The sequence below is a fragment of the Entelurus aequoreus genome, linkage group LG02 (genome assembly GCF_033978785.1).
Source record: "Entelurus aequoreus isolate RoL-2023_Sb linkage group LG02, RoL_Eaeq_v1.1, whole genome shotgun sequence".
Lineage (NCBI taxonomy): Eukaryota > Metazoa > Chordata > Actinopteri > Syngnathiformes > Syngnathidae > Entelurus > Entelurus aequoreus.
This window is the reverse complement of record NC_084732.1, coordinates 45,062,517-45,078,110: the sequence shown is the minus strand read 5'-3', so window position 1 is coordinate 45,078,110 and position 15,594 is coordinate 45,062,517. Positions and strand designations below refer to the sequence as shown.

General features: G+C 40.0%; 1 protein-coding gene across 1 annotated transcript; it reads right to left on the bottom strand.

Annotated features, from left to right (window-relative positions):
* Window positions 1-5,666: 5,666 nt before the first annotated feature.
* ctcf (CCCTC-binding factor (zinc finger protein)) lies at window positions 5,667-15,113 on the bottom strand. Its single transcript, XM_062027447.1, has 13 exons — window positions 14,933-15,113; window positions 13,605-13,886; window positions 13,351-13,530; window positions 12,876-13,245; window positions 12,608-12,778; window positions 8,668-8,801; window positions 8,437-8,557; window positions 8,201-8,350; window positions 7,955-8,115; window positions 7,696-7,878; window positions 7,479-7,611; window positions 7,216-7,365; window positions 5,667-7,001 (listed from the first exon to the last, which is right to left on the bottom strand). The coding sequence occupies exons 2-13, from the start codon at window positions 13,863-13,865 to the stop codon at window positions 6,757-6,759; spliced, it is 2,259 nt and encodes a 752-aa protein (XP_061883431.1). The 5' UTR covers window positions 13,866-13,886; window positions 14,933-15,113; the 3' UTR covers window positions 5,667-6,756.
* Between the last annotated feature and the right edge of the window lie 481 nt (window positions 15,114-15,594).

Genomic DNA, 15,594 nt, shown 5'->3' with positions numbered 1-15,594 from the left:
TTCCGGTTGGTCATTTCCAAAATAAAAGCCCCTCATGTGAGTCAAGAGTTGGGTTGCAAATGTACACGCTTGGCATTATGTTCAAAAACGATTTGCTCTGTGCTAATATAACTAAAAGGTAACGTAGTTTTTATGTATGTTAAGACTATTCCAAATACACACAATGTTTAATTTGCAATTAGTGTGTATTTATGTACACCATGTTTAGTTATGTCGAATCACAATGCCATTGTCTCTCTGTGGCAACCCCAAACAGGAAAAAATATGTTAATTATTATTTCCCATAGAAAAAATAGTTATTGATAATGTGTTCTTATTACTCAAAAACATGAATGAGTCAAGTAGTGTAAAAAATGTTGAAGATTAAACATTTCTGTGCGTCACCCCCCCCCCCACACACACACACACCCCACACACACACACACACACACTCAACCGTGACAATAATAGTATAATAATAGTATATTTTTGTATAAAATTGTTATAAGTATATCTCTGCATGACATTGTATAATTTTTAACATTAAAGAAATAAATATATATTAATTTACAACAATAACTTTATTAACATTGTTATTAGCCTGTAACAGAAAATATAGTTTTTCCTGAAATAAAAAAAAAAGTATCCTCATTTAAACTATAAACATTTTTTGACCGGTTTGAACCTATTAATATGGACAAATAGAATTAAATAAACTCAATAAATGATAATAAACTCTAAATTATCAGCAACATTAACTCAGGAGCAAAATATATAAACTTTAACCTACAAAACAAAAATCAAAACAATTTGTGCTGATTTTTTTATCATCAAGATGAAGTCATAATTTATGCACGATTACAATGAGCACGTTTTGCAGTACACAGCTTTGTAAAGCGTGGTTCAAAGCATGATACTGATAAACCATGTTCACACACGTCCCACTGGCATTTCACCTTACATGGGGGCCGCCCCACTATTCGAAAAGGACTGCTTCATATAGCCAGTAGGATTTAAGACAATCTGGTCCACTGGCCCTACAAACAATTGTATTTTTATTTTATTTAGCCTCTATTTAACCAGGTAATATCCTATTGGGATCAAAGATCTCTTTTCCAAGGGAGACCTGGCCAAGAGGGCAGCAGCAAGGTTACATTAAAAAACAGTAAACAACACATAAAACATCACATTTACGACATTAAAACTTGCTCACATAACACATGTGCATACAGACAAGGTAAACTGCAATCCTTTCACAGAAGCTTTAAACTCATTCAATGTAACAAGGGTTTGAAGTTTAATATTCGATTGTAGGTTATTCCAAGCCTTCGGTGCTGAAAACCTAAATGCTTTCTTGTCCAGTTCAGTTCTTACTTTGGGGACGACAAATAGCAGAACATTCATTGAACGAAGATTGTGACTTCATTGTTTCTTTGTTAAAAGACAAGACAGATAAGATGGAGTGATACCCAGAATGGTTTTATAGATGAAAACATACCAATGATTGAGGCGTCGAGCACATAAAGATGTCCAGTTAACCATTGAGTATAATATGCAATGGTGAGTAAGGGGAGCGCAGTTGGTGATGAATCTCAGTGCACCGTGGTACACACTATCCAGCTTGTGGAGACAACCAGCAGTAGCATTCATGTACAACACATCTCCATAGTCAATAACAGGTAAAAAGGTTGTTTCAACCAATTTCTGTTTCACAGTAAAAGAAAAGCAAGACTTGTTTCTATCATAAAATCCCAGTAAAAGTTTCAGGTTTTTTTTACAACATACTGAATGTGCTCCTTAAAACTCAAGTGGTCATCAATTAAAAATCATAAATATATAGACGTCCCTTATTTATTTTTGAGGGAGTTGGCAACCCTAAGTAGATCCCCTCTATTTGCGGGCGGGGGTTACGTTCTGAGACCCTCCAAAGCCCCGGGCAAAATGATGATTATGGATGAATATAAACCAAACAAATGTTAAAGGAGCCATATGTATGAATATGGCCACAAATGGTACTGCAATCACGGTCAAAATGTTGTAGTCCCCTCCCCCTCTCCCTGACTGAGGTTGCCAGATAAGCAGCCAAATCCAACTGGGCTACTCCAAGGAACTTCAAACTTCCACTGCCTCTTACAAGGGGTTGAGGTGCTGGGACCATAATAGCTAAATATACAAGCTTTTTGTCAATAACAAATCTCTAACCAACACATTTTACACAGAAATTAGGCTATTTTCAGGATGAAGTACGTCATACTTGCATACAATATCACAACAAATGGCTATCATATGGTTATTGTCAGTACTATCAGAAAACAAAGACTAAAACCAACTAAAACCAACTACAACCAACGCTAGCAATGGTTATATTGGTGAAAATAAATAGAGCATGCTTAGCAGCCTAATGTATGCCCAAAACTAAAGAGGAGAAATTTTACCAAGGTATGCCTATAGGCTACTGTTTCAAACGTTTCAGATTGCCATATAACTTGGTATACATGGAGTCCACAATATGCAAACACGAATGAGGAATTATTTTGTGATTTGGCTGTCTCCATCCGTGCTAATGTTGGAACCCATTTCCTCTGCATATCAGCATATTGAGAATAGGCACTGACACTACCCATATCCACAATGGTTTTATTTGTCGAAAATATATTTTGCCCTGTCAGTTTGGTTACACAACGACATACATATATTTCCCGCGTTAGCCTATGTACGGTAGATGTGTCATCGAACTGGCCTATACGGATGCTCCCATTGCACGAACATACTAGCTTTGCTAGACAAGATCATATACTGTATTGGACAATGTAGTTTACATATGAACTGTCCATTTCCATTTATTACAAGTAATATGAAAACGTAAATGCTTGACTTACCTATCAAGGAGGAAATTAGCAAGTTTGGCGTCAGTTGAAAAAATATTCTCCGCCTTCACTTCAATCGTCTCCATCTTTCAAAGGCATCACTGATACAAATCTTCGTTTTGTTCCTGGCTTTGTCATGACTAAATTGAGAATCGAAATGACGCCTTTTAGATTTACTAAGGCCTGACATGTTTAGTAACTTTACCAGTGGCAGTAGCTAGACGAAGATGGCGGTGCATAAGTGGCAACCTGGAAGTGACACACTCACTGACTTTCTAATTGGTCAAACGATAGAGGGCGGGACATCGAAATTAAAACAATATTTCGGGGCTGTAAATCTAATTTTGAAATGAGCGTATTCCGACTGATCTACTGTTATCAGTTATAGAGGTATTCGAAAAGAACATGATTTATTAATGCATTTTGACATATCAAGACTACCTAATGATCACTTGACATGAAATTCTTACATACGGCTCCTTTAAATTTTCAAATGCAAAGGAACTTACCACTAATGAATGATAATAAAATATGATTGATGCAGACCATATGTATGCTGTATTAGTATGTTGTGCATTTTATGCTTTATTGTCTTGGATTTGCTGTGAAAAAATCAGCCTTTTATCATAAAGACATAGCACATATGTGTGGGGTTTCTCACAACTTAAGAAAAAAGTTAAGAAACCCGCAAACATGAATCGCAAATAGGGGTTGACTGTATTGATATGTTTACAGTACAATTGCACAACATAAACATTTTGGGGAAAAACACAAAATACAAAGTTATATTGCCAAATAACATACCATTAACAATACAGTGCAGTTCTATACTACAGAAAACGCCACCATATATTGTTTAATTATTACATATTTGACAGTATCAATCAAAAATAATGTCTGTAAAAGCTCAGGAAACTTAGCGCAGAGTGAGTGGAGGAAATGCGAAGGAAGATATGGAGCTGCGGAGCTCGCGTTGAGCAACAAGATGGATGACTTTTACGGAGTCCTGGATGAATGAGCATGTATCGGACACTTCGGTCTAGACGGATTCTTGCTCATCCGCGGGGACCGAACTTTGTTCGAGAGCTAGTGGGCAGCCTAGGACAGAGTCAGCTCTCATGGTTGTTTCGTTGGGTCTTTTCCTGTCTCTTGTTCACACCAGTAGACAATGGCATGGGGCACTGCAAAGGCCAACGAGGTGTAAAGTATGCGGGTGTCAAAATGTTTTTGCTTTGTTTGTTTATGTATGGTGATAGCGTATGTGCGCAATATGTAAAAATGGATTGCTATTTTTTTGTGTTTTACTTTTGTAGCTGTATGTAGAATTGGTGCAGCTGGTTTCTTCAGCTCTCTTTTTGTCTTTTTTCTGCCCAACACTACTGAGTATGCACACTCATGCACAGCGCTAAAGGTTTCCTCGAACAAAATAACCATAGCATCCATCCATCCATTGTCTACCGCTTGTCCCAAAAAAGTCAAACCAAAACAAAAACAGTATAAACCTCGATTAACCTAAAATGCATGGCGCCAGTTGTTTGACTACTCTATACTGTATGGTGACAGAATGAATGTCAATAAGTATTTTGACAAGCTCATTTGTAAATGATAATGAAAACTACAAAAGCACTTGTTCCAAGACCTATTTCGGACATTTTCCAATTTTAAAAAAATCAAAATCCGTCAATCACTTATGTTAACTATGGGATTACGCAAAATCCGTCAATCACTTATGTTAACTATGGGATTACGCAACAGGTTGCCTTTTATTGAAGAGGCACATTTTTTCAGAACACCAGCTTTTATTTTGAAATTCAAACACGTCTCCCGGAAAACGAGTATCCGCTAGTTGCTGTGGCAACAATGATGTCCCTTTCTGTCATTGTTTTTTTCCCTTTAACTAACGACTCCACGCTGAATTCGGACAAATCAAGCTGTTTTTTTCCCAGTGGGTCCGAAATAAATGAGAAGCAACTCCGACGACTCACACAACTATAAGGTTTAAAAAACCTAGAGGCTCCGTTGCAGGCGCAACGGCTCCAGGGCAGAATTTTTCCAAGTCAGGCGGTGGGGGGCGGCTCAAAGAGTGAGATCATGAGGCTCCACACTTGCTGAACAAAAAGAATACTAACAATCCATGTTGTATTAACATATTGTATTTACAGTAATGATTTCATTACATCGAAGTGTTTTGGGTAGACAACACGTGCTTGTTACACCTCACCCCAATTGGGAGTTCACCAATTAAACAAGCCAAGGGAGATGTTTATTACATTTGACTCATTCAATGTGTATATAAGATACATACTGGACCATTCCAGTGACCAAAATAATATTGGAATATGACAACAAACGGAATCCAAGATGAAAAACAAGAGTGGTAATGACTTTTAACCTCTTCTCACTAGAACTCATGTGACAGCTCGAAAATATGCATTTCTCCGTGACAACTTGCATGCTTGTCTCCAATGAAGAATCGGCCATTGACACAAGATTGTACCAGTTGAAAATAATTTGCCAAGATTGGACAAATTCAAGTAGCTTTCCACTCCAGCCACACATTAAGTAAATTTTGCAGGCTTCACTGGTCACAAAATAAAAGGCTCTAGTCAAGTGACATTTACATGATTTTTAGTATTAAGTCCTCTATTTTATAAAATATATATGAAAGCAAAATACAAACATATTCATGGTGGCACTCAACCAAAGTCAATCATATAAGCACTACTTTTTCCATTGTACCTACTGGCAAGAATGCAATCAGTTCCTAAATGAAATCAAAATATATGTGTGATACAACCGCAGAAAGCTACAACATGACAGTCCATATCTACTTTTTATTTGTTGTACCATCATACATGTTGTCAACTGCCGGTCATTTTAAAACATCACACTGCCCAGAATGTATTGCAATCGGTAAAAAAAGAAACCATGAACCCAACGTGGAATGGCTACACAAGGGAGCAAAGAAAGAAAATCAATTTCTTTTTTCACATAAATGACAATGTTTTGTACATGGACTTAGTCTCGGGAGTGTTACAGTAGCAAGAGAAGATATAAAGTAAGCAGACTAAAAGCTTTGATAAACTAGAATAGGTGTTAAAATAGTTTTTTTATACTAACCACAGCAAAGAAACCAAAAAATAAAAATACAATAAAAATATTTCAAATCTTTTTGCTGTAATTAACAATAACATTATATTCTGGTCTCTGGACAAATCTTATCTCCAGTGGTTTTTGCCATTAGGCTAACAGCGGGTTTACCAAGTTAAACGGAAAAGCTGGTTAAAAGATGTCTTTTGGGGCGGTGGGACAGTTTTCCAAACTGAGAGGTAAATAGGCTCTTCAGTGAGGACATTGAACATGGACTGAAAAAGTGCAGAAAGATCCATTATCTGGGTAATTCCTCTAATTACAATGTTCACCCCATGACACAAGTGAGCCTTACCAAGAAAAGTATAACAAGTAAAAAATACACAGGGCGATAAAAACTGGGCATGGGTGTGTCAACAGATGGATGAATATGCACCTACATCCTTTGGATAGTTACATGCACATGTGTGGGATTTAGGGAATCATAATTTTTGATGGTGTTGTCAGGATAGATTTATTAATAATAATTTTCCTACTACTGTACTCAACGCCAAGGACAACAATGAGGAGGCTAAAGACTCTATGGTCAAATTACAGCCAGCCCAAAACAGAAATTTTGAAATGGATTTTTGGTAAATAAATCTGTATGAAAAGTCTTTGTCACTCATACATGTCAATGTATGATTAAAAAGCAAGCATTAAATTACAACAGTAATGTTTGTCTATGTAGGATGCAAGTGTTTGTAATCCTAAATGCAAATAATTAGATGTGGATGTGAACGGGGTCTGTGTGTGTTTACAGGGTCGACCCTTGCATCCATCACCGGTCCATCATGCTGAGGATCATTTCAGGGGTGAGGTCTCCATTAGGCGGGGCCTCCGACAGCTGCATTTCCTGTTCCTGGGACAGCTCTTCCAGCTGAATAGTGGAGTTGTCTTCACCGACAACCACCTCATGCGGGGCTTCCTCTTCCATATCTTCTTGTTCGGCACCGATCTCCTTTTTCACAATGATGTCATCCACCTCTCCAGTGACCTCGTCCTCAACGCGGATGATAGCAGCCACTGTCAAGAGAGTTAAGTCAGCTTTAAAAAAAAACAAAAACACTACAATTTGAACATTATTGCCACGGTATCATCATAAATGCTTTCCAAAAGACAATCCCAAATTGTTGCATTGAACAAGCATTTTACTAAGACTGTAAGGCACATGTATGGAAGGTTTATAAGACCATACACAGGGTTGTGCATAGCGCTTCAAGTCCATTATGACACTCACTATCTGGCTTGTTCTTTGGGGGACGCCCGCGCTTCCGCTTGACTGGTGGATCCTCAGGAGCCGCGATAGGAATCACAGGTGGAGCTTGTTCCACTTCGATATCAGTTAACAAATCATCTTCATCATCAATGTCCTCATCAAGATCAGGTTCTACACGAGGATGACAATTTTGTCTCAGTTCAGTTGTGAGTTGTTTCAATAACCATTCTACCACTTGAAGTAATGAACACTAGTTAAAAAAAAAAAAGAGGGCGGAGGCATACCTGTGTCATCATCATCATCATGCCTGTCCTGCATCTTCCTCTTCCTGCCACGACGACTCTTCTTGGGAGGAGTTCCATTTTGGTCTCCAGGAATTTCACCCATGCAGTTCTCACTGTGACGCAGCATTGTGTTCTGTGGGGTAAACATAATAGTATGGTGACACACTACACAAGGTTGCTGAAAAGTAGTCACAAATCTGTGTGGGCTCAGGCCTACCCTGCGGGTGAACGTCTTGCTACATTTGTTGCAGACAAAGGCAGTGGGCACAAAATTGGGATCGTGGTAACGTTTGAAGTGCATGTCCAGAAGCTGCTTCTGTCTGAACGTCTTCTCACACTGACTACAGGCAAAGGGCTTCTCCCCAGTGTGTGTACGCTTATGCATGATCATGTGGCGTTCCTGTCAGAGGAACAGGGGCGTGTTAAGACAGCTGTACACTAAAGATCATCACTCAAATGTTGTCCACATGGCTTACCTGCTTGCAGCAGTAGTCACACTGGTCACACTTAAAACGTTTCTCATTCTTGTGAGTCTTCTGGTGCTGGATGAGAGCATATCGCTCATGGAACACAGCGTCACAGTAACGACATTTCTTTCCCTTCTCAATAAATGAATGCTGCTTTCGCAAGTGAACACCTGAGATTTCCAAAAGGAAAGACATTCACTTGAGCTGCACACATCTGTTTTGTTTTCGGGGCAAAAATTATTGAATATTTTTTACCAAGGTCACTCTTGCGTGCGATGACAGTGTCACAATGTGGACAATGGAACTTTGCCACATTCTCTGTGTGTTTCTGCAGGATGTGCATCTTCATGGTGCCACTCTGGGTAAAACGGGCATGACAAATGTAGCACTCGTATGGCTTCTCGCCTGCAAAAGCAAAGTGAAAGGGTCTTGTAAGTGTGTGAAACCATGTTTTAAAACACAAGAAGTCTCTAAAAAAGTAAGTATCCCACCTGAGTGTGTCCTCATGTGTCTTTTCAGTTTGTAAGTGTCCCTGCTAGCATAGCTGCACAGACTACACTGGAACGGTCGCTCTCCAGTGTGAGAGCGAATGTGCCTTTTTAACTTACTCACCTAGCAAAGGAAAAACAAGTGCATTGAGAACCTCAAGACAATATTGGCACAGTGCTCTCATTGCAGTTTCTTCGGTATCAAAAAAGGACAATCCAGATGGGATCACTCACCTCCACACTGCAATAGTCACACATGGAGCACTTGAAGGGCTTCTCGTGTGTGTGCTTGTAGCGACGATGGCGCACCAACTCCCCGCTGGTTACAAACGCCATGTCACAGTCAGTGCATTTGTGTGGTCTGGTGCCTAAGAATTAAAAACAAAAAAAACATGTAAATGGACATGTACCACATATCCAGCTGATTTTTAAACTCAAACCAGAAAACTTAATGTAATCTCAAAAGGGGCTGTTTGCAACCTTTATACTTTACAATGAGTTGTAATTTCAAGTATATCAATCTGTGCTCAGCAAGCTGGCCTTCCGGAAGATAAGTATTTATCCAACATCGATTTAAAAGGCAATATATCGATTTTATCAACACTAAAAAATGAAATATTGGATTTAAGAACGACAGACTTTATATTAAGTGTAGCACTTTTAATGAAAAGAACGTTAAAAAGTTATTTAAGTCGACACAATGATATAAAGCCACAACATAAGCCATGAAGGATGCGACAGACAAAACGGATTTGACAACGGCGAAAGTTCACTGACAGACCAACTTGAGACGGAAGGTTAAAAACAGTGTAATAAAGACAGCATATTAAGGTTATTGAAAAAGTGTTTTTGTAAAAGTTATTTATGACAGAGGTCACCCCACATCAGTTTCCAACTTGTCTGCTGTCACTTTCGTTTTTCTTTATGATGTTCCGTCCATCCAACCATCCATTTTCTACCGCTTGTCCCTCTCAGGGTCGCGGGGGTCTGGAGCCTATCCCAGCTGCCTTCGGGTGGAAGGCGAGGTGCACCCTGGACAAGTCGCCACCTTATCGCTCATATACACACACAGGGGCCAATTTAGTGATCCGTGTTTAATAAAATGAGAGTAGTAGCATTGCTCATTTAATCTGAAAAGATTTGGTTGCACTTAATTTCTCAGGTAAATCAACTGTTAATTCAACCTGAAGAAATGTTGGTTGCACTTTATTTTTGATATCAATATATTAATTGTATGTTGAAAAACAGCAGCAAAAGTAGCAGGTAAATCTACTGTTAAAATATTGGTTGTAGTACTTTTATTGAACATTGCTGGAATGTCGAAAATGAGAGCAGAAAAAGTTTACTCTTATTAATTTAACCTAAAGTGTTGGTTGCACTTTATACAATTAACAGTAACAAGAATACCAAAGACTATAAAAATGGGACCCATTACCTCCCTGCTTGGCACTCAGCATCAAGGGTTGGAATTGGGGGTTAAATCACCAAAAATGATTCCCGGGCGCAGCCACCGCTGCTGCCCACTGCTCCCCTCATCTCCCAGGGGGTGATCAAGGGGATAGGTCAAATTTCACTACACCTAGTGTGTGTGTGTGTGACAATCATTGGAACTTTAACTTTATATGAAACTTCACCTGCAGTGCCCAGTATTCATTTCCCAGTCACACTCATTTAATTTTTTATGCTAAAAAGTTACTTTATTGATTTCAACTCAATGAATCGTTTCGGATTGTATCATTCTAATTAAACTAATATTGTTAATGAATCGTATCGACAACTACAAATTCTAATAGAATCCTTGTTAAAACGAATCATTATACCCTTATTCGCTACTAATAAGTTATTATTGAATGTATAACAATATAACAGCAAATTGTTAGTTGCTTCTCCAGGACTGCTTTCGTGTAAGTGCACATGCTCCTTGTATGTAGAGCAATTCTTCAATAGTATTTTTCTTGCCCTCCCTTAGAGACCATTTTTTTCACGCATCATGGCCGCCCGACTATATAACTAGTAGTGGTCCAATGATTATAACACTTTTCAGAATTTCTATGTAATTTTAAAGACTAGAAGGTGATATATATCTAATAATTCAAGTACAGGATAAAAGTTTACATAATACATGTCTTTCGCATAGATTAGTGGTTTTTTAAATGATTTTAATCACGCCTCCCCCTCTGAGACAGATTTTTTTTCACACACCCTGTGAAATGAAGTCTTAACGAGAACCTGACCATATTTGTTCATATCCTCGTTACCGGCAAACTGAAGGGTTATGTATGTAAACCGCACTTTTCAGTCTATAAAATCCTTACATTTTCTCAAAAATCGACAGAGCACCTTGTAACCCGGTGTGGATTAATAGTGGTTGTGCTTACCGACCTCTATGCATTTCATTTGGTACACGATGTAATGATAAGTTTGATCAGTAGATGGCAGTTACATAAGAGTGTGGACTGCAAGATAAAGCTAGCAAAGCAAGCCCAAAACCTTGATGTTTCATTGAAACATTACACAAGGCACCCAAAAAAACTGTCTAAATGTTGTACCACGACTTTGGTAAGCTACAAAGCTGCACCGCTTGATGGATTGTCGGCACATTACAGCTACCGTAGTGATGCGTACTGTGCTTCAACATGAGGGTATTACTATAGTGTGTTTTTAAATTTAAAAACCCCAAAATGGTACCCATTAGGAGACATTATTTGGGGGTTTGTTTCGTAATATCATGCAAAACCAACTTTTCTTACCGATTGGTTGCTGCTGTTGTGTATTTGGGACCTACATAAGTTGCCATTTCTAATATAAAGTAGCGTACAGTTCTAACATCTCTGTCAGTAGACTTGAAATGGAAGCGCTAAAAACTACCGGTATAGTGGGTTTACATAACTCACCCACAGAACTTCAGTGATTTTTACAGAGACGTTTTTTCACGGGACACATTTCGAGTGGTGATGGTGTTGTTGCACTTGTGAGCCATGGATGAGGAGATACTACTCCGTTGTTGATTTAAGCAAAGTCTGAATGTCATTAAAACAGAGTCCCAATGATTGTCACACACAGTAGGTGTGGTGAAATTTGTCCTCTGCATTTGACCCATCCCCTTGTTCACCCCCTAGGAGGTGCGGGGAGCAGTGGGCAGCAGCGGTGCCGCGCCCGGGAATAATTTTTGGTGATTTAACCCACAATTCCAACCCTTGATGCTGAGTGCCAAGCAGGGAGGTAATGGGTCCCATTTTTAGTCTTTGGTATGACTCGGCCGGGGTTTGAACTCACAACCTACCGATCTCAGGGCGGACACTCTAACCACTAGAGCTCCATCTTTCGACACTCCTTCCTTACTTGCTACACACGTACAACAAAAATAATGGGGAGAAGATGCTGTCGAAGTGGAGCCACGTCAATAAAACCACCCACAAAACAATGCATCCTGTTGATTAATTCAAGCAGTGTTTCCACCTAGCTGTAGGCTTGCGTATCATTTAAGAATGAACCCCCCCGCAATTTCAGGAAGTCCCTTGCCCCTCAGTCCCCATGACACCTCACTGCACTATACAGGAAGCACTGGTGTAGAGTAACAGCCATGCACGCCAGACATATTCCTCGGGCCAACGAGCAGATTTATGGGGCGATTCCAAACTTCAAGTAGTTTTTTCCCCACTCATACGCTTACTCATCCATTTCACCGTTAAGAGCTGAGGAATTTGTATGCATGTTGTGCAAGATATTACTCGTTTTTTTATGTAAGACTTCCATCTTTTTAAGTAATCTGTGGAAGAACAGGGTGGATAAGGGGGAAAAGGGTGACAGATGCAAAAATATTGTCTATAGACAAGTAAAATTCTATGCCAGTATGCTTGTCAAATATATTTTATACGAAATAAGCACTCTATTTGGGGAGGGCTTTTATCCTCACAAGAACGTCACAATTCAGGGGATTTATAATTGAGACCGGATATCTCTAAACGCGATTTTCAGATGACTTCCAGAGAGTCCGGAGTTGGCTGCTATGTATAACTAGTAATTGTGAAAAATATAGGCATAAAATAAGAAGTCCTGTTAAGGCACTTGTGGCCACCCGGTGGGATTTTTGTTTAATTGTTCGGTCTGAAGAATCTAACAGAGCAAGTTGCAAATCCCCCACTTAATACATTGACTGTGATGTTTGCGCTACCTGTGTGGGTGTTGAGGTGGTTTCTTAGTAGTGTGACTGTTCGGAAGGCTCTTCCACACAAGTGACATTTATGTGGTCTCTCGTCTGTGTGGCTCTTCATGTGCCTGTCTAGGTTGGAGCGTCGTGGGCAAGTGTAACTACACAGCTCACATTGGAAAGTCTTCTTTACACCTGGTCGGATGGAAGAACTATATTAGAAACCAACCAAACTCCCTCCACACAGCCCGTCCATCAGATCTGTGTGCTTATTTCACAAAACACGGATTACCTTTTTTCTTGATCTTAGTGGGTTTGGGGGGCTTCATGTTTCCAACAACCTTCTCTGCATTCACCTCAGATAGCAGCCCCTCCTGCTGCTCTTCCTCAAAGTCATACACAGAAACATCCATGTCCCGGTCACCCTCTGCATAGCGCAAACGGCTTTTCTTTCCCTTCTTTCCTTTGCGGATTGCCGTAATCGGCTGGTAGTCTGGGTCCTTCGGCCATTCTGGTTGAGGCTCATCGGGTTCTTGATCTCCTGCCACTTCCCCATCCACCATTTCCTCTTCTTCCCTTGTCCCTTGAAGCTCATTGTGGACCGCCTGAAGCTCCTCTTGCTCAACTGTCTCCACTTCACCATTAGCACCCACTTTCACCACCTAAATTGTAGTCAGATCTTTCAGTTTGATTTCTTATGGGGCAATACAAAGTTTCATCAAGGGCACATTCACTTTCACAGTTTTAATTCCACCTTAAATTCCTACCTGGAAGCCTTCAGGTAAGGGGAGGGTGTGACAGATAACCGGCTCTGCATCCTTATTCGCAGATCCATCCACGTAGGTGGCTTGGAGGCCATCTACTGTAGTTGTAGTGACTGGAACCTGCACTAGCTGTAGCTGACCAAGACCTAAGGCAGCACCAGTCTGCTCCTCCATATTTACAACCTACACACAATATGTTTTTGTTACGCAACAAAAACATTTATATGAAAGTAATACTAACCACATCCTGTACTGACCTGAAGGGTGATGATCTGACCCTCGTCTCCACCAGTTACAGTAACTGTGCCGCCCCCCTCTAACACCTCTGTTTTCATTTGCAACAGTGTAGGATCCAGGGCATCCATCACCATCATCTCCATGTTGCCTGGAACTTCCACTGCTTGCGATGCTCCCGCCACTCCTTGGATCACAGGATCTCCTGCTTCTGGCAGAACCCCATCATCAGGGGCCAGGCCCCCTGGATGGGTGGTCTCCATGGAAACAACATCGCCCTCCATGGCAACGGGCCAGTCAACACTCTATACAATTTGAGGAGAAGTGGAGACTTGTCAATAAAAACAGTGTACAGTGACATCATGTCTATTTTGTGAAATGATAGGGGCTAAAAAAAATATTCCCAAGCCCACTAACTCTAACCTCACTATGGAGTTGATAAGAGTAGAACAAAACAAACAATAACAGTAAATGTCCAAAAGATCACGATTGACCAAAAACGAGTTACATCACTTTTCTTTACACATCTTGGACTTCTCGAACTAGCAAGTCCACGTAAGCAGAAATATGTTGAAAATGGAATTAAATATAAACGTTGTGTAAAGCCAAATAACACCTTTCATACTAACTTGGAGGTTTATTCAAATCACCTCGTTGACACACATGATGACACTAGGAGTTACCGCGCGGGTTTTGCAACAGCAACTTAGTTCAATAACATATGGGAACAGTTTGTTGAAATCTAACTAAACGTTTCTAAAAACGGACGTTAGATGGCATCAAAGCAGCGAACAAAACCTTGGCAAAATGTGGCAATTAGCATCATCATGAGTGGATAAAACATTGGTGGCGTGCTTCGGGTTTGCCAAGTGAATAAAGCGCGATCGGACTATTTCAAAGTGACTCTTTCGTTTTTAAAATAACATTTTACTTGAATGGGACATATTTCGGCATATTAGCCCAATTTCACGCAAGCGTTCCAATGCTGTGAACTCGTATAAGAAGTTATATTTGTTTGTTGACGGGGAGGCGCGAGGACGATTGAAAACAGGAAACAAAGGGCACGATAAGATGGACGACAGGCCTAAAGTAAGTTAAAACAGAAAGACACATTCAGACGACCATCGCTAAGCAGTTCCAACAAAATAGCATGCAAAAAGCACTTAAACACACGCCGGGAACAGCGAGTTAGAGTTTAGAGACAGATTTAGTGAATATTGGATAACGATAGAGGGAGACAAACACCCCCCGCCAGTCGGTAACGTTAAGCCCCACCGTGACACCTAGAGGCCGACGCCAGCTCCTACAAAAACGTCTCCGTGTTTGCTGGCAAAGTACGGCTTCAACTTACCGCAGAATGCTTCTTTTATCTTTATATTATGTTGGAGGCCTATCGAATGCGGGTGCTCGCTTCAATGTTTCGTGGTCGCCTGAAAAAGCTGTGTGCTGGCCTGATAATTTTCTCCCGCTTTAGAATAGAGGGCCTCACACAAAATGGCGGCCGCGGAGAGCGAAGGAGCATGCGCACACATAAGGCCTGGCAATGAAGAGGCGTGGCCAATCTGGGTCCGAGGCGCCAGATTTGAATTCAAGCGTGGGCGTGGCGACAGAGACAAGTTGGTTAACATAATTTATAGCAGCGCATTATTTGCAAATATAAGGATATTTGTCTACTTTCATGCCGTACATATTGGAATAAGCGTCACTTATATGCATTCTGGACTGTCAGTCAAGTTTATCAAAAAACTGAATCAAAGCGTAATTCACACAATAAACCACATGGGGGCGTGCGATATGCAAATTTGTGAGTGGCGATCATTTCAACCTCCTATGCTGTAACTTCTGCACCTTATCCTAAAAAAGAACACAAGCACTGCAGATACATTATCAGAATAAACAATACAGCACTATTAGCATCTAAATATAAAAAAATAAAAATATTTTTGATCAAATTAATTCATATGCTTTTACGGATTATAATGTTATAGTGTATTGTTTATTTTAGTAATATTG